This window comes from Arachis stenosperma, chromosome 2 (genome assembly GCF_014773155.1).
Source record: "Arachis stenosperma cultivar V10309 chromosome 2, arast.V10309.gnm1.PFL2, whole genome shotgun sequence".
Lineage (NCBI taxonomy): Eukaryota > Viridiplantae > Streptophyta > Magnoliopsida > Fabales > Fabaceae > Arachis > Arachis stenosperma.
The window spans coordinates 94,171,726-94,198,452 of record NC_080378.1 but is presented as its reverse complement, the minus strand read 5'-3'; the positions used below and the strand labels follow the sequence as shown (position 1 = coordinate 94,198,452).

General features: G+C 40.7%; 3 protein-coding genes and 1 non-coding gene across 4 annotated transcripts; 1 reads left to right on the top strand and 3 right to left on the bottom strand.

The window, feature by feature from the left end:
- Nucleotides 1–8,970: 8,970 nt before the first annotated feature.
- LOC130963179 (uncharacterized) lies at nucleotides 8,971–10,392 on the bottom strand. Its single transcript, XM_057889327.1, has one exon. The coding sequence runs from the start codon at nucleotides 10,390–10,392 to the stop codon at nucleotides 8,971–8,973; it is 1,422 nt and encodes a 473-aa protein (XP_057745310.1).
- A 3,642-nt stretch (nucleotides 10,393–14,034) lies between these two features.
- On the bottom strand, nucleotides 14,035–14,142 carry LOC130964892 (small nucleolar RNA R71). Its single transcript, XR_009080958.1, has one exon. It is a non-coding gene; the product is annotated as a small nucleolar RNA R71 (small nucleolar RNA).
- A 6,814-nt stretch (nucleotides 14,143–20,956) lies between these two features.
- Nucleotides 20,957–21,373, bottom strand: LOC130963178 (uncharacterized). The gene has a single exon (XM_057889326.1). The coding sequence runs from the start codon at nucleotides 21,371–21,373 to the stop codon at nucleotides 20,957–20,959; it is 417 nt and encodes a 138-aa protein (XP_057745309.1).
- A 2,081-nt stretch (nucleotides 21,374–23,454) lies between these two features.
- Nucleotides 23,455–26,516, top strand: LOC130961244 (NADPH-dependent aldo-keto reductase, chloroplastic-like). Its single transcript, XM_057887008.1, has 7 exons — nucleotides 23,455–23,748; nucleotides 23,848–23,898; nucleotides 24,865–24,941; nucleotides 25,032–25,119; nucleotides 25,307–25,582; nucleotides 25,783–26,025; nucleotides 26,182–26,516. The coding sequence occupies exons 1-7, from the start codon at nucleotides 23,629–23,631 to the stop codon at nucleotides 26,266–26,268; spliced, it is 942 nt and encodes a 313-aa protein (XP_057742991.1). The 5' UTR covers nucleotides 23,455–23,628; the 3' UTR covers nucleotides 26,269–26,516.
- The last annotated feature ends 211 nt before the right edge of the window (nucleotides 26,517–26,727 follow it).

Here is a 26,727-nt window from a genome sequence, read left to right as displayed (position 1 = left end):
AGTCTCCTTCCATGGCAAGCTCGTGTAGGGTCTCACTGTTGTCAGCAGCTACCTCCCATCCGCGCAGTGAAAGCTAATGCACACACTCTGTCACAGTGCTGCCAATCACCGGTTTGGTTCCCTCCTCTACCGGAATAGAATCACTCTTTTGCGTCTGTCACTAACGCCCAGTAGATTACAGGTTTGAAGCACGTCACAGTCATTCAATCATTGAATCCTACTCAGAATACCACAGACAAGGTTTAGACCTTCCGGATTCTCTTGAATACTGCCATCAGGTCCTGCCTATACCACGAAGATTCCGATTAAAGAACCCAAGAGATAACTACTCAATCTAAAATAGAACAGAGGTGGTTGTCAGGCACGTGTTCATAGTTGAGAATGATGATGATTGTCACGGATCATCACATTCATCCGGATTAAGAACAAGTGTTATCTTAGAATGGAAGCAAGCATGATTGAATAAGAAACAGTAGTAATTGCATTAATCCATCAAGACACAGCAGAGCTCCTCACCCCCAACCATGGGGTTTAGAGACTCATGCTGTGGAAGAAAACGTGTAAAATGTCATAAGGTTGCATAAGGTACTGATTACAAAGTCAAAAGGTCCTATAAGTAGTAAACTAGTGTCCTCAGGTTTACAGAAATGAGTAAATGACAGAAAAATCCACTTCCGGGCCCACTTGGTGTGTGCTTGGGCTGAGCATTGAAGCTTTTATGTGTAGAGACGTTTTCTGGAGTTAAACGCCAGTTCTCATGCCAGTTTGGGCGTTTAACTCCAAGTTTTATGCCAGTTCCGGCGTTTAACGCTGGAATTTCTGTAGGTGACTTTGAGCGCCGGTTTGGGCCATCAAATCTTGGGCAAAGTATGGACTATTATATATTGCTGGAAAGCCCAGGATGTCTACTTTCCAACGCCGTTGAGAGCGCGCCAATTGGGCTTCTGTAGCTCCAGAAAATCCGCTTCGAGTGCAGGGAGGTCAGAATCCAACAGCATCTGCAGTTCATTTTGGTCTCTGGATCAGATTTTTGCTCAGGACCCTCAATTTCAGTCAGAAAATACCTGAAATCACAGAAAAACACACAAACTCATAGTAAAGTCCAGAAAAGTGAATTTTAATTAAAAACTAATAAAAATATACTAAAAACTAACTAAAAGATGCTAAAAACATACTAAAAACAATGCCAAAAAGCATACAAATTATCCGCTCATCAGATGGCCATGTGCCTGAAACACAAGGTATTCTCCATTCAATTGAAGGACTAATTCACCTCTGTTGACATCTATTACAGCACCTGCTGTGGCTAGGAAAGGTCTTCCTAGGATGATGCATTCATCATCTTCCTTCCTAGTGTCTAGGATTATGAAATCAGTGGGGATGTAAAGGCCTTCAACCCTTACTAGCACGTCCTCCACTACTCCATAAGCTTGTCTTATGGACTTATCTGCCAATTGTAATGAGAACAAGGCAGGTTGTACCTCAATGATTCCCAGCTTCTCCATTACAGAGAGTGGCATAAGATTTATCCCTGACCCAAGATCACATAGAGCTTTTTCAAAGCTCATGGTGCCAATGGTGCAAGGTATTAAGAACTTGCCAGGATCTTGTTTCTTTTGAGGTAGAGTTCTCTGAATCCAAGTATCTAGTTCACTAATGAGCAAGGGAGGTTCACTTTCCCAGGTCTCATTACCAAACAGCTTGGCATTCAGCTTCATGATAGCTCCTAAATATAGAGCAGCTTGCTCTCCAGTCACATCTTCATTCTCTTCAGAGGATGAATATTCTTCAGAGCTCATGAATGGCAGAAGGAGATTTAAAGGTATCTCTATGGTCTCTAGATGAGCCTCAGATTCCTCAGGATCCTTAATAGGAAACCCCTTCTTGCTTGAGGAACGTCCCAGGAGGTCTTCCTCACTAGGATTTTCGTCCTCCTCCTCCTTGGTGCATTCGGCCACTTTGATTAAATCAATGGCCTTGCACTCTCCTTTTGGATTTTCTTCTGTATTACTTGGGAGAGTACTGGGAGGAGTGTCAATGACTTTCTTGCTCAGCTGGCCCACTTGTGCCTCCAAATTTCTAATGGAGGATCTTGTTTCATTCATGAAACTGAAAGTGGCTTTTGACAGATCAGAAACTATATTGGCTAAATTAGAAGTGTTTTGTTCAGAGTTCTCTGTCTGTTGCTGAGAAGATGATGGATATGGCTTACTATTATTCAGCCTTGTGCGTCCACCATTGTTAAAACCTTGTTGAGGTTTTTGTTGATCCTTCCATGAGAAATTTGGATGATTTCTCCATGATGAGTTATAGGTGTTTCCATAAGGTTCACCTAAGTAATTAACCTCTGCCATGGCAGGGTTCTCAGGATCATAAGCTTCTTCAGAAGCTGCCTCTCTAGTACTATTGGATGCATGTTGTAATCCATTCAGATTTTGAGAGATCATGTTGACCTGTTGAGTCAACACTTTGTTCTGAGCCAGTATGGCATTCAGAGCATCAATTTCAAGAACTCCTTTCTTCTGAGGTACCCCATTGTTCCCGAAATTCCTCTCAGAGGTGTACATAAACTGGTTGTTTGCAACCATGTCAATGAGTTCTTGAGCCTCTTCAGGCGTTTTCTTCAGGTGAATAGATCCACCTGCAGAATGGTCCAATGATATTTTCGAAAATTCAGAGAGACCATAATAGAATATATCTAATATGGTCCATTCTGAAAACATGTCAGATGGACATCTCTTGGTCATCTGCTTGTATCTTTCCCAAGCTTCATAGAGGGATTCACCATCTTTTTGTTTGAAGGTTTGAACATCCACTCTCAGCGTGCTCAGCTTTTGAGGAGGAAAGAACTTATCCAAGAAGGCAGTGACTAGCTTATCCCATGAGTCCAGGCTATCCTTGGGTTGTGAATCCAACCATACTCTAGCTCTGTCTCTTACAGCAAAAGGGAAAAGCAAGAGTCTGTAGACTTCAGGATTAACTCCATTTGTCTTTACAGTGTCACAGATCTGCAAGAACTCAGTTAAAAACTGGTAAGGATCTTCAGATGGAAGTCCATAAAACTTGCAGTTTTGTTGCATTAAAGCAACTAGTTGAGGCTTAAGCTCAAAGTCATTGGCTCCAATGGCAGGAATGGAGATGCTTCTTCCATCAAACTTGGATGTTGGCTTTGTGAAGTCACCAAGCATTCTCCTTGAGTTATTATTATTATTTTCGGCCATCACCTCTTGTGCTAATGTTTCTGAAAGGTTGTTTCTGGATTGTTGTAATTTAGCTTCTCTTAATTTTCTCTTCAGAGTCCTTTCAGGTTCTGGATCAATTTCAACAAGAGTGCCTTTATCCTTGTTCCTGCTCATATGAAAGAGAAGAAAACAAGAAAAGAAAGAGGAATCCTCTATGTCACAGTATAGAGATTCCTTTATGTTAGTAGAAGAAGAAAGGGGTATAAGAAGAGTGGAAGAAAAGAAACACAACTGTGAGGATGGCAGAGATGTGAGATGAGATGTTAGGATATGAATGAAGAGAGGTGAAGAGAAGTGTTAGTAATTAAATAATTAAATAGAAGAAGAAAAGAGAAGAGAGATTTCGAAATTAATTTTGACAAAGAAGTTAGTGATTTTCGAAAATTAGAGATAAAATGTAATTAAAATTAAAACATGAAACAATTAATTAATTAAAAAGAATTTTTGAAAAAGAGAGAGATATTTTCGAAAATTAGAGAGGGAAAAGTAGTTAGGTGGTTTTGAAAAAGATAAGAAACAAACAAAAAGTTAGTTAGTTGATTGAAAAAGATTTTGAAATCAAAACTTAAAAAGATAAGAGGATAAGAAGTTAGATAAGATATTTTGAAATCAAATTTTGAAAAAGATAAATTTTTTTTTTTTTGAAAAAGATAAAATAAAAGATAAAAAGATTTTAATTTTAAAAATTTGAAATTATTTACTTCACTAACAAGAAACTACAAGATAAGATTCTAGAACTTAAAGATTGAACCTTTCTTAACAAGAAAGTAACAAACTTCAAATTTTTGAACCAATCACATTAATTATTAGTGAATTTTCGAAAATTACATGTAAAGATAAGAAAAAGATTTTGAAAATAATTTGAAAAAGATTTTTGAAATTTTCGAAAAATAGAAAATGAAAAAGATATGATTTTTAAAATTGAAATTTTGACTTGACTTGTAAGAAACAACTAATTTTGAAAATTTTTGACCAAGTCAATCCCAAAATTTCGAAAATTTGGAGAGAAATGAGGAAAAGATATTTTTTTTATTTTTGAATTTTTAATTATGAAAGAGAAAAACAACAAAAACATTTTATGCATGAAATTTTTGGATCAAAACAATGAATGCATGCAAGAATGCTATGAATGTCAAGATGAACACCAAGAACACTTTGAAGATCATGATGAACATCAAGAACATAATTTTGAAAAATTTTTGATGCAAAGAAAATATGCAAGACACCAAACTTAGAAATCTTTAATGCATGGAAATTATGGATGCAAAGATGCACATGAAAAACAACAAACAACACAAAACAAGAAATCATCAAGATCAAACAAGAAGACTTGTCAAGAACAACTTGAAGATCATGAAGAACACTATGAATGCATGGGATTTTCGAAAAATGCAAGAAAATTTTTAAAAGCATGCAATTGACACCAAACTTAAAAATTAACACAAGACTCAAACAAGAAACACAAAATATTTTTGATTTTTATAATTTTATGAATTTTTTTGGATTTTTATTAATTATTTTCGAAAATAAAGTTTTGAAAAAACGAAAAATAAAAAGAAAAATTTTGAGAAAGATTTTTGAAAAGAAAATTACCTAATCTGAGCAACAAGATGAACCGTCAGTTGTCCATACTCGAACAATCCCCGGCAACGGCGCCAAAAACTTGGTGGACGAAATTGTGATTCAACATTCTTAAGTTGTATAAATTTTATTCTATCTTTTGAGCTTTGGCAAATACCCTTAGGGCACTGTTTATTTATTATTCCTTTTGGAAATTGACCTTCCTTCACAACTCCGTTCAACTAACCAGCAAGTGTACTGGGTCGTCCAAGTAATAACCTTACGTGAGTAAGGGTCGAATCCACAGAGATTGTTGGTATGAAGCAAGCTATGGTCACCTTGCAAATCTCAGTTAGGCAGATTAAAAAGTTATGGGTTCGAAAATAGAAATAAGAAAATAAATAATAAAAGGGATAGAAATACTTATGTAGATTCATTGGTAGGAATTTCAGATAAGCGGAATGGAGATGCTGTAGAGCTCTCGGACGCCTGCTCTCCTATTCCTTCGACCCAATCCTTCTTACTCCTTTCCATGGCAAGCTTTGTATAGGGGTTCACTATCAGCTGTGGCTACTTTCATTCCTCTCGGGGAAATAACCTGTGCGGCTGTCACTCGCACAGCTAACCAGTCTGGAGGCATCACCCATGGTTGATAGCTACATCCCATCCTCGCAGTGAAAGCTAATGCACGCACTCTGTCACAGTACGGCCAATCACCGGTTGGTTCCCGCTCCTACTGGAATAGAATCCCTCTTTTGCGTTTGTCACTAACGCCCAGCAGGTTAAAGTTTGAAGCACGTCACAGTCATTCATGAACGGAATCCTACTCGGAATACCACAGACAAGGTGAGACTTTCCGGATTCCCAGGATCCTACTTGGAACACCACAGACAAGGTTGGACTTTCCGGATCCAGATAAATGCCGCCATCCATCTAGCTTATACCACGAAGATTCTGTTGGGGAATCTAAGAGATACACATTCAAGCTTCTTTGCATGTAGAACGGAAGTGGTTGTCAATCACGCACGTTCATCAGTGAGAATGATGATGAGGGTTATCTAACTCATCACATTCATCATGTTCTTGGGTACGAATGAATATCTTGGAATAAGAATAAAAGAGGAATTGGATAAAAGAAAATAGAACTTCATTAATCTTTGAAGTACAGCAGAGCTCCACACCCTTAATCTATGGTGTGCAGAAACTCCACCGTTAAAAATACATAAGCAAGAGGTCCAGGCATGGCCGAATGGCCAGCCCCCTAAACGTGATCACAGGATAGAAAAATACAATCCAGCATGTCTAATACAATAGTAAGAGGTCCTATATATACTAGACTAGCTACTAGGGTTTACATAAGTAAGTAATTGATGCATAAATTCACTTCCGGGGCCCACTTGGTGTGTGTTTGGGCTGAGCTTGATCAATCCACGTATAGAGGCATTTCTTGGCGTCAAACTTCAGATTATGACGTGTTTTGGGCGTTTGACTCCGGATCATGACGTTTTTCTGGCGTTTTACTCCAGACAGCAGCATGTACTTGGCGTTTAACGCCAAGTTACGTCGTCATTCTTTGATTAAAGTATGGACTATTATATATTGCTGGAAAGCCCTGGATGTCTACTTTCCAACGCCGTTGAGAGCGTGCCATTTGGAGTTCTGTAGCTCCAGAAAATCCATTTCGAGTGTAGGGAGGTCAGAATCCAACAGCATCAGCAGTCCTTTTGTCAGCCTTTTTCAGAGTTTTGCTCAAATCCCTCAATTTCAGTCAGAATTTACCTGAAATCACAGAAAAACACACAAACTCATAGTAAAGTCCAGAAATGTGAATTTAACATAAAAACTAAGGAAAACATCCCTAAAAGTAGCTCAAACTTACTAAAAACTATATAAAAACTATGCCAAAAAGCGTATAAATTATCCGCTCATCAATATGCTGGCTAGTGGCTCAGCTTCCACCCACTTGGTGTAATAATCATTTATGATTAGGTATTTTACCTGTCCGGGCCCTACTGGAAAGGGCCCCAACAGGTCTATTCCCCACTGTGAAAATGGTCGGGAAGCCATCAGAAGGCTAAGTTCTACTGCCGGTGCTTTGTGGAAGTTGGCGTTCTCTTGACACCTTTTGCACTTTTCCACGAACGCTTTGGAGTCCGCCATTATCGAAGGCCAGTAGTAACCAACCCTGACAAGTTTTTGGGCTAGAGCCTTCCCCCCGATGTGGTGGCCACAACATCCTTCGTGGACTTCACGTAGCACGTAGTCCGTTTGGTCGAGATGCAGGCATTTCAGTAGGGGTTGGCTAAGTCCTTTTTTAAACAACCGGCCCTGTATTGCGGTGTACTTGGCTGATTCCCTTCTTAGCCCCCTTGCCGCTTTGTCATCGCTGGGGAGTTTACCACTTTCCAAGAAATTGGTAATCGCATCCATCCATGAGGGGTTTGAATGGACGAAGTCTAAGGTTACTGCTGGTTCTTTCATTAGGCCTTGGATGAGGGAACGGTTGCCCGTCCCTGGTTTTGTGCTTGCCAGCTTTGATAAGAGGTTGGCTCTTGCGTTCTTCTCCCTATGGACGTGTTGTACAGTGACTTCGTCAAACTCCTTGCTCATCCTATTGACCTTCTCCAAGTACTTCTGCAGCAGTGAGTCCCTTGCTTGGTAAGTCCCATTGACCTGTGAGATGACGATCTGGGAGTCACTACACACTTATACTCTAGTGGCCCTGACCTCTTTTGCTAACTGGAGGCCGCCGATGAGGGTCTTGTACTCCGCTTGATTGTTGGACATGGGAAAGTCGAACTTGATCGACTGTTCGTACACGACCCCGGAAGGGCTTTCCAGTATGATTCCTGCTCCTCTAAAAGTTTGGTTGGAGGCTCCATCTACATGGAACTTCCACCATGTGTTCGTGTTGCCGGGAGGATCCCCTGTTACCTCAACTAAGAAATCGGCCATCGCTTGGGCCTTGATGGCGTGTCTGGGCTCATACTACAGGTCATATTGGGATAGCTTGATTTCCCATGCCATCATCCTGCCCGCCAGGTCGGGTTTCTGCAATACCTGTCGAATCTCCTGATCTGTTCTAATTGTTATCGGGTGCCCTTTAAAATATTTCCGGAGCCTGCGGGACGAGGTCAGCAGCGCGTAGGCGAGTTTTTCTAACTTGCTGTATCTCAACTCCGCTCCTTGTAGCATTCTGCTTACGAAGTAGATCGGCTGCTGAACCTTCCCCTCTTCTCGCAACAGAACGGCCGCCAAGGCCTCGTCTATTACTGCCAAGTATAGGAAAAGTGTTTCCCCGGTTTTGGGCTTATCGAGGACTGGCGGTGACGAGATGATTCTCTTGAAGTGATTAAAAGCTTCCTCGCAAGCCGGGGTCCATTCGAACGCTATCCCTTTCTTCATCAAATTGAAGAAAGGGATGGCCTTGGTAGCCGACGCGCCGAGAAATTGGGATAGTGCCGTTAGCCTTCCGGCAAGCCTCTGCACATCCTTTACGCTTCCCGGGCTTGTCATTTGTAAGATCGCTTCACACTTCTCTGGATTGGCTTCTACCCCCTTTGGGTTATCATAAATCCTAGGAATTTCCCAGCCTCCATGGCGAAGGTGCACTTGAGCGGGTTCAGCCTCATGTTGTATCGTCGAAGGGCTGCAAACACGGTTTCCAAGTCACCAATGAGGTTGTCAGCCTCGATGGTCTTGACTAGGATATCGTCCACATAGACCTCCACCGTCTTACTGATGAGGTCACAGAATATCTTGTTCATGAGCCTTAGGTATGTGGATCCCGCGTTCTTTAGCCCAAACGGCATCACTTTTAACAATATGTTCCTCCTGGCGTTATGAACGCCGTCTTTTCTTCATCTGGTTGGTGCATCGGGATCTGGTTATATCCCGAATAGGCATCCATGAAGCTCAGGTACCGGTATCCCGAGGCCGCGTCTACCAGTGCGTCGATATTAGGGAGGGGCAAGGAGTCCTTGGGGCAGTCCTTGTTCAGGTTAGAGTAATCCACACACATTCTCCACTTCCCACTGGGTTTCCTGACCAGGACAACATTTGACAGCCATGTTGAGTACTCCAAATCCCGGACGAATTCCGCTTGTAAGAGGCCGGCCGTCTGTCTGGCCACTTCATCGGCTTTTTTCTGGGACATTTTCCTCCTCCTCTATGCTACTGGCTTGGCATCGACTCTCACCGCTAGGTGATGCGACATGACCCTGGGATCAATACCCGGCATGTCGGCTGGTGTCCATGCAAATAGGTCGCCGTTTTTTCGAATCACTTCCACCAGTGGCTCTTTTACTTCATGAGGGAGGTTCCTGTTCACGAAGGTGAACCTGGCCTCAGAGTCGCCGACTCTGATTTTCTCGAGGTCTCCCTTAGGCTTTGGCCTCGGTTTCTCTTTAACTCTTGCATCCAGGTTGGCTAAGAAGACCCTGACTGCCTCCTTTGATTTCTTCCTTAGGGAGAGGCTGGCATTGTCGCATGCGACCGCCGTTTCCAAGTCTCCCTTGATGGATCCAATCGACCCATTATCAGCAACAAACTTCATTACCAGTAACTTAGTGTAGATTATTGCTCTGAGATCATTGATGGTTTCTCTTCCCATTATGATATTATAGGCTGTGAAGTCCCTTAGGACAATGAACTCCGCCATTACGGTCCTCCTCACTGGACCTCTGCCTATGGAAATCGGTAAAGAAATTATTCTATCCGACTTGATGAAGTGGTCTCCAAGACCGACCACACCGTGTTGGTGGGTTTTCAGGTCGGTATCTCGCAGACCTAGGGCATCAAATACATTACGGAACATGATGTTCGAATCCGCGCCGGTGTCCACCAGGATTCGCTTTACCAGCCCGGTTCCAACCCTGACCATGATCACCATAGGAGGGTTTTCTGGCATGCCTTCAGTCCACTGGTCTTCAGGTCCAAACGAGATTAGCGGTACTTTCCCGGGGGGAGGTGCGGTGCTAGACGAGGATATTGCTAAGACTTTGGCGTCCTTTCTGCACGCCGACCTCGATCTGGGGGCAACATCCCTTCCGACTACGACGTTCACCACCGTGAGTCCACGTTTGCTATCCTCCTCTGGTTTTCTTCTTTGCCTCACAGCTTTGTCCTTGTCCTCGGGCCGATCTCTATCTCGCATTCTCGGCTCTCTTATGAGATGGGATAGTTCCGCCAGCTTTCCATCTCGGATCGCCTGTTCCAAGGCGTCTTTCAGATCAAAACAGTCTTGGGTCTTATGACCGAATCCCTTATGGTAATCACAATAAAGGTTCTTGTTTCCCTCGGTCTTGTCCTTGAGAGGTCGGGGCTTTGACAGGATACCTTTATCAGCTATTTGTTGATAGACCTCCACAATTGGGGCGGCTAGGGGGTATAATTGGTGAACTTGCCAACCCGGGGGAAATGGTCTGGAGTTTTTGGCCGGGACTCCGTCCTTGGAGTGTTCCTTAAGCCTCTCTCGGTTGCCGTGCTGTCGAGGCTGGTTATAGGTGGGCTGCTGCTTGTTGGCTGCCACTACCTGGCTGACTTCTTCATCATTGATATACTCCCTTGCCACGTTCTGGATTTCCTGCATCGTTGATGAGCGGATAATTTGTACCCTTTTTGGCATTGTTTTTAGTATGTTTTTAGTAGTTTTAGTTGAGTTCTTAGTATATTTTTATTAGTTTTTAGTTAAAATTCACTTTTCTGGACTTTACTATGAGTTTGTGTATTTTTCTATGATTTCAGGTATTTTCTGGCTGAAATTGAGGGACCTGAGCAAAAATCTGATTCAGAGACTGAAAAGGACTGCAGATGCTGTTGGATTCTGACCTCCCTGCACTCGAAGTGGATTTTCTGGAGCTACAGAAGCCCAATTGGCGCGCTCTTAACGGCGTTGGAAAGTAGACATCCTGGGCTTTCCAGCAATATATGATAGTTTATACTTTTCCCAAGATTTGATGGCCCAAATCGGCGTTCAAAGTCACCCTCAGAAATCCCAGCGTTAAACGCCAGAACTGGCACCAAAATGGGAGTTAAACGCCCAAACTGGCATAAAAGCTGGCGTTTAACTCCAAGAAGAGTCTCTACACGAAATTGCTTCATTGCTCAGCCCAAGCACACACCAAGTGGGCCCGGAAGTGGATTTTTATGTCATTTACTCATCTCTGTACACCCTAGGCTACGAGTTCTCTATATATAGGACCCTTTGCTATTTGTATTAAGGGGGAGAGCTTTTGATCATGTTTTTATGATTGAACTCACTTTGGGAGGCTGGCCATTCGGCCATGCCTAGACCTTATTCTTATGTATTTTCAACGGTGGAGTTTCTACACACCATAGATTAAGGTGTGGAGCTCTGCTGTACCTCGAGTATTAATGCAATTACTATTGTTCTTCTATTCAATTCCGCTTGTTCTTTGTCCAAGATATCACTTGTTCTTCAACTTGATGAATGTGATGATCCGTGACACTCATCATCATTCTCACTTATGAACAAAGTGACTGACAACCACTCTGTTCTACAAGCAACCAAGGCTCTAGTGTTTATCTCTTGGATTCTTTAATCGGAATCTTCATGGTATAGGCGAGAACTGATGGCGGCATTCAAGAGAATCCGGAAGGTCTAAACCTTGTCTGTGGTATTCTGAGTAGGATTCAATGATTGAATGACTGTGACGTGCTTCAAACTCCTAGCAGGTCGGGCGTTAGTGACAGACGCAAAAGAATCACTGGATTCTATTCCGGCCTGACCGAGAACCGACAGCTGATTAGCCATATGCTGTGACAGAGCATAGGAACATTTTCACTGAGAGGATGGGAGGTAGCCACTGACAACGGTGAAACCCTTGCATAAGCTTGCCATGGAAAGGAGTAAGAAGGATTGGATGAAGACAGTAGGTAAGCAGAGAGACGGAAGGGAAGGCATCTTCATACGCTTATCTGAAGTTCCTACCAATGAATTACATAAGTACCTCTATCTTTATCTTTATGCTTTATTCGTATATCACTATACCCATTTGAGTCTGCCTGACTAAGATTTACAAGGTGACCATAGCTTGCTTCATACCAACAATCTCCGTGGGATCGACCCTTACTCGCGTAAGGTTTATTACTTGGACGACCCAGTGCACTTGCTGGTTAGTTGTGCAAAGTTGTGTTTATGCCATGGTATTGAGCACCAAGTTCTTGGGGCCATTACTAGGGATTATTTAAGTTGTGAAAAGTAGTGATCACAATTTCGCACACCAAGTTTTTGGCGCCGTTGCCGGGGATTGTTTTGTGTATGGACAACTGACGGTTCATCTTGTTGCTTAGATTAGGTATTTTTTTTTCAGAGTTCTTAAGAATGAATTCTAGTGTTTCATGATGATCTGTTGAAGTCTGGCTGGCTGAGAAGCCATGTCTAAACTTATTGGACCGAGGTTTCAACTGATCATCACAAGAGCTTGTTGATCTCTATCAATCTTGCTATTGGAGCAATGATCTGCTAAGGCTTGGCTGGCCATTGGCCATGTCTAATGTTTTGGACCGAAGCTTTCTTTGAAAGCTTGGCTGGCTGTGAAGCCATGTCTAATTCCTGGACCGGAGTCTTAGACTAGCATTGCAATGATTCCTGGAATCCAAACTGAGAATTCTGAACTTTTATTTTCTATTTTCATATAATTTTCGAAAAAAGCACAAAAAAATTTCAAAATCATAAAAACCAAAAATATTTTATGTTTCTTGTTTGAGTCTAGTGTCTAATTTTAAGTTTGGTGTCTTGCAATGCATTGTTTATTTGATCTTGGTTCTATTTTCAAGTCAATAGTACAGGGAACTGAAGATTCAGAACATGCAGCAGAGGAATTACACAGAAAAAGCTGGGCGTTCAAAACGCCCAGTGAAGAAAGACAGACTGGCGTTTAAACGCCAGCCAGGGTACCTGGTTGGGCGTTTAACGCCCAAAAAGGTAGCATTTTGGGCGTTAAACGCCAGAATGGATACCATTTTGGGCGTTTAATGCCAGGATGGCACAAGGGGGAGGATTTTGTTTTCAAATAAATTTTTTTTCAAGTTTTCAAAGCTTTTCAAAATCAAATCTTTTTCAAATCATATCTTTTCAATCAAATGTTTTCAAAATCAATTTCTTTCCTTTTTCAAAGATACTTGCTATCAATTAATGATTTGATTCAACATTTCAAGTCTGTTGCCTTTTCTGTTGAGAAAGGTTTAATGTTTGAATCATATCTTTTCTTGATAGCCAAGTTATTAATTTTTAAAATCAAATCTTTTAAAAATGTTTTTCAACTCATATCTTCTCAATCACATTTTTTTAAAACCAATCATATCTTTTTAATCACATCTCTTTCAAAATAGTTTTCAATCAAATCTTTTTTATTTCTAATTTCAAAATCTTTTTCAAAAATCACTTGATTTCTTTCCCACTCTTATTTTCGAAAATTAATTAGTGTTTTTTTTTTCAAAATGTTTTCAAATTCTTTAACTTAATTTTCGAAAAAGCTCCTCCTCTCTTCTCACATCCTTCTATTTCTGGAGTACCACTCTTTCTCAATGCACAATTCGAACTCTATCTGATTAAGTTCGAATTCTTCTACCTCTTTCTTCTATTTTTCTGTTCTTCTGACACCTCAAGGAATCTCTATACTGTGACATAGAGGATTCCACATTTTCTTGTTCTCTTCTCTTTCATATGAGCAGGAGCAGAGACAAAGGCATTCTTGTTGAAACTGACCCTGAACCTGAAAGGACCTTGAAGCGAAAGCTAAGAGAAGCTAAGACACAATTCTCTATAGAGGACCTAACAGAAATCTTCAAAGAAGAAGAAGACATGGCAGCCGAAAACAACAACAATGCAAACAATACAAGGAAGGTGCTGGGTGACTTTACTGCACCTACTCCCGACTTCTATGGGAGAAGCATCTCTATCCCTGCCATTGGAGCAAACAACTTTGAGCTTAAGCCTCAATTAGTTTCTCTAATGCAATAGAATTGCAAGTTTTATGGACTTCCATTGGAAGATCCTCATCAGTTTTTAGCTGAATTCTTGCAAATCTGTGACACTGTCAAGACTAATGGGGTTGACCCTGAGGTCTATAGACTTATGCTATTCCCTTTTGCTGTAAGAGACAGAGCTAGGACATGGTTGGACTCACAACCTAAAGAAAGCCTGGACTCATGGGAAAAGCTAGTCAATGCCTTCTTGGCAAAGTTCTTTCCACCTCAAAAATTGAGTAAGCTTAGAGTGGAAGTCCAAACCTTCAGACAGAAGGATGGAGAATCCCTCTATGAAGCTTGGGAAAGATACAAACAATTGATCAGAAAATGTCCTTCTGACATGCTTTCTGAATGGAGCATCATAGGTATTTTCTATGATGGTCTCTCTGAACTATCCAAGATGTCTTTGGATAGCTCTGTTGGAGGATCTCTTCATTTGAAGAAGACGCCTACAGAAGCTCAAGAGCTGATTGAAATGGTTGCAAATAACCAATTCATGTACACTTCTGAAAGGAATCCTGTGAACAATGGGACAAGTCAGAAGAAAGGAGTTCTTGAGATTGACACTCTGAATGCCATACTGGCTCAGAACAAGATATTGACTCAACAAGTCAATTTGATTTCTCAAAGTCTGTCTGGAATGCAAAATGCACCAAGCAGTACTAAGGATGCTTCATCTGAAGAAGAAGCATATGATCCTGAGAACCCTTCAATGGAAGAGGTGAATTACCTAGGAGAACCCTATAGAAACACCTATAATTCTTCATGGAGAAATCACCCAAATTTCTCATGGAAGAATCAAGAGAGACCTCAACAAGGTTTCAACAACAATAATGGTGGAAGAAACAGGGTTAGCAATGGCAAGCCTTTTCCATCATCTTCTCAGCAACAGACAGAGAATTCTAAGCAGAACCCCTCTGACTTAGCAACCATGGTCTCTGATCTAATCAAAACCACTCAAAGTTTCATGACTGAAACAAGGTCCTCCATTAGAAACTTGGAGGCACAAGTGGGACAGCTGAGCAAGAAAGTTACTGAACTCCCTCCAAGTACTCTTCCAAGCAACACAGAAGAAAATCCAAAAGGAGAGTGCAAGGCCATCAACTTGGCGAATTTGGAGAGGAAGGAGAGGAAGTGAACGCCACTGAGGAAGACCTCAGTGGGCGTGCACTAACCTCCACTGAGTTCCCAAATGAGGAACCATGGGAATCTGAGGCTCAAAATGAGACCATAGAGATTCCATTGGACTTACTTCTGCCTTTCATGAGCTCTGATGAGTATTCTTCCTCTGAAGAGGATGAGTATGTCACTGAAGAGCAAGTTGCTAAATACCTTGGAGCAATCATGAAGCTAAATGACAAGTTATTTGGAAATGAGACTTGGGAGAATGAACCTCCTTTGCTCACCAAAGAACTGGATGACTTGTCTAGGCAGAAATTACCTCAAAAGAGACAAGATCCTGGGAAGTTTTCAATACCTTGTACCATAGGCACCATGACCTTCAAGAAGGCTCTGTGTGACTTAGGGTCAAGTGTAAACCTCATGCCTCTCTCTGTAATGGAGAAGCTAGGGATCTTTGAGGTGCAAGCTGCAAGAATCTCACTAGAGATGGCAGACAACTCAAGAAAATAAGCTCATGGACTTGTAGAGGATGTTTTGGTGAAGATTGAAGACCATTACATCCCTGCTGATTTCATAGTCCTAGAGACTGGGAAGTGCATGGATGAAACCATCATCCTTGGCAGACCCTTCCTAGCCACAGCAAAGGCTGTGATTGATGTTGATAGAGGCGAACTGATCATTCAAGTGAATGAAGAATCCTTTGTGTTTAAGGCTCAAGGATATCCCTCTGTCACCATGGAGAGGAAGCATGAAGAGCTTCTCTCAAATCAGAGTCAAACAGAGCCCCCACAGTCAAACTCTAAGTTTGGTGTTGGGAGGCCACAACCAAACTCTAAGTTTGGTGTTGAACCCCCACATTCAAACTCTAAGTTTGGTGTTGGGGGGTTCCAACATTGCTCTGAGAAAATGTGAGGCTCCATGAGAGCCATCTGTCAAGCTACTGACATTAAAGAAGCGCTTGTTGGGAGGCAACCCAATGTTATATTTTATCTATTTCTTTTGTTATTTTATGTTTTTTTGTAGGTTGATGATCATAAGAAGACACAAAATCAATTGAAAAAGCAAAAACAGAATGAAAAACAGGAAGAAAAACAGCACACCCTGGAGGAAGAACTTTTTGGCGTTTAAACGCCAGTAAGAGTAGCAGTTGGGCGTTTAACGCCCAGTCTGGCACCATTCTAGGCGTTTAACGCCAGAAAGGGGCACCAGACTGGCGTTAAACGCCAGAAAAGGGCAAGAACCTGGCGTTAAACGCCAGAAATGAGCACCAGCCCGGCGTTTAACGCTAGAAATGGCTCAAAACGTGATTTTGCTTGCCAATTGGTGCAGGGATGACTTTTCCTTGACACCACAGGATCTGTGGACCCCACAGGATCCCCACCAACCCCACCACTCTCTCTCTTCTTCACTCATTCACCAATCACCTCAATACCTCTTCCCCAAAAACCCTTCACCTATCAAATCCCTTCTTTCTCTTCACCACTCACATCCATCCTTCATAAAACCCCACCTACCTCACCATTCAAATTCAAACCACTTTCCCACCCAAACCCACCCTCACTTGACCGAACTTTACCCTTCCCCCTCTCCTATATATACCCTTCTTCACCCCTTCATTTTCACACAACCTAAACAACACTTCTCCCCCTCTTTGGCCGAACACAAAAGCCATTGCCTTCTTCCTCATTTCTTCTTCTTCTACTCTCTTCTTTCTTATTTTGCTCGAGGACAAGCAAACCTTTTAAGTTTGGTGTGGTAAAAGCGTTGCTTTTTCATTTTTCCATAACCATTTATGGCATCCAAGGCCGGAGAAACCTCTAGAAAGAGGAAAGGGAAGGCAAAAGCTTCTACCTCCGAGTCATGGGAGATGGAGAGATTCATCTCAAGGGTGCATCAAGACCACTTCTATGAAGTTGTGGCCTTGAAGAAGGTGATCCCCGAGGTCCCTTTTTCACTCAAAAAGGGTGAATATCCGGAGATCCGACATGAGATCCGAAGAAGAGGTTGGGAAATTCTTACCAACCCCATTCAACAAGTCGGAATCTTAATGGTTCAAGAGTTCTATGCCAATGCATGGATCACCAAGAACCATGATCAAAGTGTGAACCCGGATCCAAAGAATTATCTTACTATGGTTCGGGGGAAATACTTGGATTTTAGTCCGGAAAGTGTAAGGTTGGCATTCAATTTGCCCATGATGCAAGGAGATGAACATCCTTACACTAGAAGGGTCAACTTTGATCAAAGGTTGGACCAAGTCCTCACAGTCATATGTGAAGAGGGCGCCCAATGGAAGAGAGATTCAAGAGGGAAGCCGGTTCAATTGAGAAGGCATGACCTCAAACCCGTGGCTAGAGGATGGTTGGAGTTTATCCAACGCTCAATCATTCCCACTAGCAACCGGTCCGAAGTTACCACAGACCGGGCTATCATGATTCATAGCATCATGATTGGAGAAGGAATAGAAGTTCATGAGGTTATAGCTCAAGAACTCTATAAGGTGGCGGACAAGTCCTCTACCTTAGCTAGGTTAGCCTTTCCTCATCTCATTTGTCACCTCTGTTATTCAGTTGGAGTTGACATAGAGGGAGACACCCCTATTGATGAGGATAAGCCCATCACTAAGAAAAGGATGGAGCACACAAGAGACCCCACTCATCATGAGATCCCTGAGATGCCTCAAGGGATGCACTTTCCTCCACAAGACTATTGGGAGCAACTAAACACCTCCCTAGAAGAATTGAGTTCCAACATGGAACAACTAAGGGTGGAGCATCAAGAACACTCCATCATCCTCTATGAAATTAGAGAAGATCAAAGGATCATGAGAGAGGAGCAACAAAGACAAGGAAGAGACATTGAGGAGCTCAAGCACTCCATAGGATCTTCAAGAGGAAGAAAGAGCCGCCATCACTAAGGTGGACCCGTTCTTTAATTTCCTTGTTCTTTATTTCCTTTTTTTCGAAAATTAATGCTTATGTTTGTCCATGTTTGTGTCTTGTGATCATTAGTGTCCTAGTGTCTATGCCTTAAAGTTATGAATGTCCTATGAATCCATCACCTTTCTTAAATAAACAATGTTCTTAATTGAAAAAGATAAGAATTGCATGAATTTTGAATTTTATAACAGTTTAATTATTTTGATGTGGTGGCAACACTTTTGTTCTCTGAATGTATGCTTGAACAGTGCATATGTCTTTTGAATTTGTGGTTCATGAATATTGGCTCTTGAAAGAATGATGAAAAAGGAGACATGTTACTGAGGATCTGAAAAATCATTAAAAATGATTCTTGAAGCAAGAAAAAACAGTGAATACAAAAAAAAAGAGGCGAAAAAAAAATCGAAAAAAAAAACGAAAAAAGAAAGAGAAAAAGAAAGAATAAAGTTGTGATCCAAGGCAAAAAGAGTGTGCTTAAGAACCCTGGACACCTCTAATTGGGGACTCTAGCAAAGCTGAGTCACAATCTGAAAAGGTTCACCCAATTATGTGTCTGTGGCATGTATGTATCCGGTGGTAATACTGGAAGACAGAGTGCTTTGGGCCACAGCCAAGAATCAATAAGTAGCTGTGTTCAAGAATCATCATACTTAACTAGGAGAATCAATAACACTATCTGGATTCTGAGTTCCTAAAGAAGCCAATCATTCTGAGTTGCAAAGGATAGAGTGAGATGCCAAAACTGTTCAGAGGCAAAAAGCTAAAAGCCCCGCTCATCTAATTAATACTGATCTTCATAGATGTTTTTGGAATTCATTGCATATTCTCTTCTTTTTATCTTATTTGATTTTTAGTTGCTTGGGGACAAGCAACAATTTAAGTTTGGTGTTGTGATGAGCGGATAATTTGTACCCTTTTTGGCATTGTTTTTAGTATGTTTTTAGTAGTTTTAGTTGAGTTCTTAGTATATTTTTATTAGTTTTTAGTTAAAATTCACTTTTCTGGACTTTACTATGAGTTTGTGTGTTTTTCTGTGATTTCAGGTATTTTCTGGCTGAAATTGAGGGACCTGAGCAAAAATCTGATTCAGAGACTGAAAAGGACTGCAGATGCTGTTGGATTCTGACCTCCCTGCACTCGAAGTGGATTTTCTGGAGCTACAGAAGCCCAATTGGCGCGCTCTCAACGGCGTTGGAAAGTAGACATCCTGGGCTTTCCAGCAATATATGATAGTCCATACTTTTCCCAAGATTTGATGGCCCAAACCGGCGTTCAAAGTCACCCTCAGAAATCCCAGCGTTAAACGCCGGAACTGGCACCAAAATGGGAGTTAAACGCCCAAACTGGCATAAAAGCTGGCGTTTAACTCCAAGAAGAGTCTTTACACGAAATTGCTTCATTGCTCAGCCCAAGCACACACCAAGTGGGCCCGGAAGTGGATTTTTATGTCATTTACTCATCTCTGTACACCCTAGGCTACGAGTTCTCTATATATAGGACCCTTTGCTATTTGTATTAAGGGGGAGAGCTTTTGATCATGTTTTTATGATTGAACTCACTTTGGGAGGCTGGCCATTCGGCCATGCCTAGACCTTGTTCTTATGTATTTTCAACGGTGGAGTTTCTACACACCATAGATTAAGGTGTGGAGCTCTGCTGTACCTCGAGTATTAATGCAATTACTATTGTTCTTCTATTCAATTCCGCTTGTTCTTTGTCCAAGATATCACTTGTTCTTCAACTTGATGAATGTGATGATCCGTGACACTCATCATCATTCTCACTTATGAACAAAGTGACTGACAACCACTCTGTTCTACAAGCAACCAAGGCTCTAGTGTTTATCTCTTGGATTCTTTAATCGGAATCTTCGTGGTATAGGCGAGAACTGATGGCGGCATTCAAGAGAATCCGGAAGGTCTAAACCTTGTCTGTGGTATTCTGAGTAGGATTCAATGATTGAATGACTGTGACGTGCTTCAAACTCCTAGCAGGCGGGGCGTTAGTGACAGATGCAAAAGAATCACTGGATTCTATTCCGGCCTGACCGAGAACCGACAGCTGATTAGCCATATGCTGTGACAGAGCATAGGAACATTTTCACTGAGAGGATGGGAGGTAGCCACTGACAACGGTGAAACCCTTGCATAAGCTTGCCATGGAAAGGAGTAAGAAGGATTGGATGAAGACAGTAGGAAAGCAGAGAGACGGAAGGGAAGGCATCTTCATACGCTTATCTGAAGTTCCTACCAATGAATTACATAAGTACCTCTATCTTTATCTTTATGCTTTATTCGTATATCACTATACCCATTTGAGTCTGCCTGACTAAGATTTACAAGGTGACCATAGCTTGCTTCATACCAACAATCTCCGTGGGATCGACCCTTACTCGCGTAAGGTTTATTACTTGGACGACCCAGTGCACTTGCTGGTTAGTTGTGCAAAGTTGTGTTTATGCCATGGTATTGAGCACCAAGTTCTTGGGGCCATTACTAGGGATTATTTGAGTTGTGAAAAGTAGTGATCACAATTTCGCACACCAATCGTCCACACGGGCTTGGTGGTAAGATGCTTCCTGAAATCCTCGTTTAGCAACCCGTTCATCAAGCATAAGCTGGCCACCGAGTCAGTTAGACCGTCGATCTCCAAACACTCATCGTTGAACCTGTCCAAGTATTTCCTAGTCGGCTCGCCGGATCTTTGGGTCACCCCGAGTAGGTTGATTTGGTGTTTTGCCTTTGCGATTCGGGTAGTAAACTGGGCCAAGAAAGCACGGCTGATATCTGAAAATTTCACTACAGAACCTTGCAGGAGGGAGTTAAACCACCGAATTGCGGCCCCGCCAAAGTGACCGGGAAGGCGCGGCACCTCACCTTATCGCCTACCCCTTCCAGGTTCATCCTGGCCTCAAAGGCCGTTAGATGCTTCTATGGGTCTTGAATCCCATCATACCTCATGTCTGTTGGCTTGTCAAAGTGCTTTGGCCGCCGGACCTCGATGGTTGAATGATGGAAAGGGGTTGCCCCCATGATCAGGGGACGTCGCATTCTCTTCGGCCTTTCTCCTTCGTCCTTCTGATTCTGCTCGGTGGCCCGTCTATCCGTACGTCGGTTGTATATCAGGGGGGTCTCGGCGTCTTCTTGGCGCCTCCCGATTCTCCTCTTGGGGACTATCCGATTCAGACCGTGGGCTCGGTGTGCACCGGGAGCGACTTTTCTGAGGAGTTCTCCCCCGTCTCTCGGGAGATCGCGAATAGTTTGGTTCGGGAGTTTGTTGACAACGTCCCTGATCTGCCAGCTGACGTTCCAAGTTCTGCACCCTATGTCGTAGTTCCTGTATTATCCTAGCGCTATCGCTGCCTATTCCCCCAAAGGGGCGTCTCTCTTGGGAGCGTGAGGATGGCTCGGGTTGTCGTAGAGGGGACCTCGTGCGCTCGCAGGAGGAAGCCACGGAGGCTGCCCCTCTGGGTTCGGCTCCATCGCCTGGTTCTCCAGAACCCATTAGGAAGTTCATCTGGTCGATTCCCCACAGACGGTGCCAATGTTCGGTAGCTTGGGTATCGGACGGTCCGGAAAGGTTTCTTAGATATGGGAGCGGATTTCCACCTGGTTCTGGTTCGTGGGCGTGAAAGTAGGAGCGGCCGACTTTCCGAGTACTTTGAGTGGAGTGGGGGTGTCACCTGCAAAGACACTCCGACGCTCAAGTAAGAAAAGTGTGCAGGTGATGTGGGAATAGGGTTGTAGTGACGTACCTTGGGGGGAGGGGTAAGTCCCTCCCCTTTTATACCCTATCAGTGGGGTGGATGCCACGAAGGCAGACCCACCTTCCTGGAAGTTTCCTAATCTGCTAGCTGTTGACAGCTGGCTCTTAGGAGGAATCTGGGTGGAGGGGCTAGACGCGCGGTGCTTCACAGCCCGTGTTCCCGGGTCGGGTCGGGTTGGCCATGAGGCCAGCTGGGTTGGACCGCAACAATATCAATTTTTTTAATTTTTGTAAAATATATTTATATCACGGTTAATCATTTGATAAAATTTTTTATGTATTCTTTTTTAATATTAATTGATCAAACATATCTATTTTAAAAAGTTTTAAATTAAATTATGATATAATTGGATTGATTTAAATTTGAATAATAAAAATGACCGTTTGCCTCAGGAGAGATATTGATGGAATAATGGAGAAGAAAATTGAAACGGTTATCTCTCACGTAGATAGTGGGGGATAACGCGAGAGATAACGTTTCAATTATCTTCCCATTATCACATCAACCTTTTTGAGTACTAATTGATTAAATATATCCATTTTAATCTCTTTTACCAACCTTTTATGTATTAATTATATGTTAAAAATTTGAATTATTGATAATATTAATAATTTTATTATTTTTAATTTTTTTAAAAAATACATATATCTCGTTTACAGTGTACATCTTATTTACAGTGACTATAAACGAGATATACACGTTTCGCATCGACTTGTCTTATCTCATTTACACTATAAACAAGATATATGTAAAATTATCTCGATATAAATGAGATAAGAGAGAAATATTTATTTCGGTAATTATTATAATTTATTTATTTATTTAAATGAAAAATCCCAATTGTGAAACGATGTTATTTGTTTTTTGTACAAAATTAAAACAGAAACGTCCAATCAAAATGTGTACAAATGCACACGCTATAATGATAGGCTAATTTTATGGTGTTTTTATTTGGTGTCTAATTTTTGCCTAAATTATTTTTTATAATAACTTTAAAATATTTAAAGGTTTTTAACTTTTATACTTTTAAATTTAAAATTAATTATTTTACCTATTTTAATAGTTAGACAATACTTTTTAGGCACCATAATAAACACCTGATAATGATATTATTTCTGTTCTGATTGGACCCCAAAAACGAAACATGGTTTCGTCATTGTCTAGTTTGGTAAAAGAGTCTCAGCTCATTACTTTGTTCCCGAGTCATTGTTGGAAAAAAGTTATATGACCACTATAATATCCAAAATTCAATCTTAAGAATTACAATAGTATAATTAAAACTTCAAAATTAAATCCGTGCATAACATAAATCTCAAGAACTATTTAAAGATTTAGTCCCCATTTTTTTAGTTTTTATTTTTTAATATAAATAAAAAAATCACAAAAGATATTGATTTATATAATTATAACTGATGTATCTCTATTATTAAATTTAAAAAATATACTCCTACATAAAAGTGTTCTTAAAAATAGATGTTTACATAATATTTAATGCAATTTTTTTCTCGAAACCTATCTATATTTATACCTATATATGAAAAATATAATTGAGAGATAATACATAAAAATATAATTTTTTATATTATTAAATAAATTTGAAAATATAATATTTTTATTTAAATAAAAAAACCTGGTAAACTTTCCTGAATAAAAACAGTAGTTTAGGGTCCATTTAGTCATTTACTACTAGCACTGCACTTTTCATCTTAACTCATGAGTTGATGATGACGTATGTGGTCGTATTATCATCTTTGAGAGAGAGCAACTTCCACACGCTCCCAAACACAAAGGAACAAGTGTACAAAAACGAAGTAACAAACTACAAAATCATTTCCAATTCTATTCTTGTTCATACTTCATTCATATCCCTTTCTTTCTCTATAAATAAGTTTCTTCCAGCTTCAACATTTCATCTAATACAAGGAATAAAAGTCCATCCATAACTCGTACTCCATTATCTTGTAACTGACATTGTTTTTCTTATCGAATTAGGGGGTGGGAAACAATGGCAAAGGCAATTAGATTCTTTGAGTTGAACACTGGGGCCAAGATTCCTTCTGTTGGATTGGGTACTTGGCAAGCTGAACCTGGTGTTGTAGGCAAAGCTGTCACCACTGCTATTCAGGTACAACTACTCTATAGAAATTGTTTAGTGTAGATTTTGCTGTTATGTAATTTCAAATGCTTCAATTTAGGGTTTTGGTGTTTTTGATGCTGTGTTTAGGTTGGATACAGACATATTGATTGTGCTCAAGCCTATGGCAATCAAGCAGAGGTAATAACAAATTCATGATAATACAGTATACTTCTTTTTAATTATTTAATTTTTTTTCTTATTTATGTTTGGTCATAGATGCCTTTGCTGCAGTATTACGATTGAAGAAGTGTGTTGTTTTATGATATAGCTATTGATTTTGGGAGGAGTAAATGATCAAATTAGTTACTGAAAGATCATTCATTGTCCAAATTAGTCCTCGAAAGTTTTTTTAATCAAATTCGTCCTTTAAAGATTTTAAATTAGTCATGTTAGTCATTCCGTCACTTTCATTGCTAACGGCGTCAAAGTTTGCTGATGTGGTACGTTAAGTGATATCGCAACACACACCTAATAGTCCTAATTGACTATTAACAATATCAGTTTATAAAATTAGATCAAATCAATCTCCAATTGATAGATTTCAATGCTTCAAGTTCTCCCCTCAATTATGTTTGGATTTGGTCTAATTTCATAAATTTATTATGTTAATAGTCAATTAAGACTCCTAGGTATGTGTTGTGATGTCACTTAACATGCCACATTAGCGAATTTTGACACTATCAACAAAAGAAGTGACAGAAGGACTAACATGATTAACCTAAAATCTTTAAAGGACGAATTTGATTAAAAAATTTTTTCAGGGACTAATTTGAAAAACGAATGATCTTTTAGGGACGAATTTGATCATTTACTCATTTTGGGAGTGTCTTGGAGTATCTTGTACATTGATTTCGATTTTAAGAGGAAAAAAGGATGGGAAGTTATTATTTGTCCCCAATGCTGCGTTGCTCGCCAAGCTGATACATATCACTCTACCCTTGGATGGATGTGAGATTTAGATTAGATGGATCCCACATTGTATCCAAAGATAGAGAGGTGTCAGCTCAGGCTAGGAGAAAGAATGAATACACGGAATATTTATCAAGTTAGGAGGTTGATGACTAGTACTAGGCATAAACAACTGTTTTATATTGGCGTTTGTAGATTGGTTCAGCTCTCAAGAAGTTGTTTGACGATGGTGTTGTAAAGCGCGAAGATTTGTGGATCACCTCCAAACTCTGGTTTGTTATCTTCTTTGACATTATGTGCTCTATGTTGGTGCACACGTGTGCCTTTGATGGCTGAAGAAATTTCTTGACTACTAACTGCAGGTGTTCAGATCATGCCCCAGAAGATGTGCCGAAAGCATTCGATAAAACTTTGCAGGATTTGCAGCTTGACTACCTTGATCTCTATCTGGTATGCCTTATGTTTATCATAGTCTGAATTCATGTTGGCAATTTGGATGAAGATTAGAAACTGAATACATAATAATGGTTTCACAACAAAATGTACTGGATAATGGTAATGCTGAGTTCAATAACGAAAAGGTCGATTAGATCCATTGATTCCTTCCTTAAACCAATTGAACTGATGTGCTCTGCAGATCCACTGGCCAGTCCGCTTTAAAAAGGGATCGGTTGGATTCAAGCCTGAAAATCTAGACCAAGCTGACATACCCAGCACATGGAGAGCCATGGAGGCGCTATACGACTCCAGAAAGGCTAGAGCCATAGGAGTTAGCAATTTCTCTTCAAAGAAGCTTCAAGATTTAATTGCGGTTGCACGAGTGCCTCCTGCTGTCAACCAAGTTGAGTTGCACCCAGCATTGCAGCAGCCAAAGTTGCATGCATTCTGCGAATCTAAGGGAATTCACTTATCTGTAAGTATAGCAATTGCTGTATATATAAATCAACTTAGAATAGCCTATTTCACACAAAAATCATCACGATGTTAGAAATTGTGTAGAGCCAGTTGAAAATAGTTTTGGAAGTTGATAGAATGATTGTTTCTCTCAAAAACCAAACTTATGATAGCCCTAAACCCTAAAGGCCCTTCTACATGATTGACTTTCTCTTGTAGGGATACTCACCATTGGGGTCACCTGGAAATCTCAAGAGTGACATCCTTAAGAATCCTGTTGTCAATATGGTTGCGGAAAAATTGGGGAAGTCACCTGCACAAGTGGCCCTTCGATGGGGACTACAAATGGGGCATAGCGTGTTGCCAAAGAGCACCAATGAAGAGAGAATCAAGGCAAATCTTGATGTCTTTGACTGGTCTATTCCTGAAGAACTCATGGCCAAGTTCCCCGAGATCAAGCAGGCAAGTTGTTGTTGATTGCATTGTATATAATTTCTTGAGTGAAATATCATGTTTTGTTGTTTATTTTACCTATTATTTCCTCTATTTTATTTGGTATACTGAGCAGAAAGCTTCTTTTTCTTTTCCCCAATGACTCAAGGAAATTTATTTGTCCAGGAGAGGTTAATCAAGGGTACTGCTTTTTTTAATGAGACCTATGGCCAGTATAAGACCATCGAAGAACTCTGGGATGGTGAACAGTGAGCAAAATGTAACTGCATTGCAACGTTTACAGAGATACACTCAGATTGTTTCCGTCATTGGTCTATTTAGTATCCAAAACTACAAGTGGAATGTGATTTGATTATGTTGGTTTCAGGGTAGTGCTGTTCTTGGTTAATAATTCAGCAAGATACCAAGAATAATTTACTGATGTATTGCATAGACCCATAGTTTTGTAATGTCCTTTTATTCCTGTAATTGATTAATACAATAAGAACTTTATTTGTTTATGTTGCTCTTATTCATTGATTTCTTCATACCAAGAAAGAGAGTAAATCTTCATTACATCATTTTTTGGGTAGACTATTATCTCGAGTTTACTCAAATAACATGATGTAATTAACTAATCTAATTTATTTTCCTCTTGGTTACAGAATATAACTCAAATAACATCCCCAAGGAATTAGAATTTTTCTTAAATTGCTTCTTGTGCTATTATAC

Excerpts from the sequence above, each read along its gene's own strand:
- LOC130963179 (XM_057889327.1), bottom strand. The coding sequence starts at position 10,392 with ATGCAGGAAATCCAGAACGTGGCAAGGGAGTATATCAATGATGAAGAA.
- LOC130963178 (XM_057889326.1), bottom strand. The coding sequence starts at position 21,373 with ATGAACTTCCTAATGGGTTCTGGAGAACCAGGCGATGGAGCCGAACCC.
- LOC130961244 (XM_057887008.1), top strand. The coding sequence starts at position 23,629 with ATGGCAAAGGCAATTAGATTCTTTGAGTTGAACACTGGGGCCAAGATT. Across the intron at positions 23,899-24,864 it reads CCTATGGCAATCAAGCAGAG|ATTGGTTCAGCTCTCAAGAA; the intron begins GTAATAACAAAT and ends TGGCGTTTGTAG. Across the intron at positions 25,120-25,306 it reads ACTACCTTGATCTCTATCTG|ATCCACTGGCCAGTCCGCTT; the intron begins GTATGCCTTATG and ends TGTGCTCTGCAG.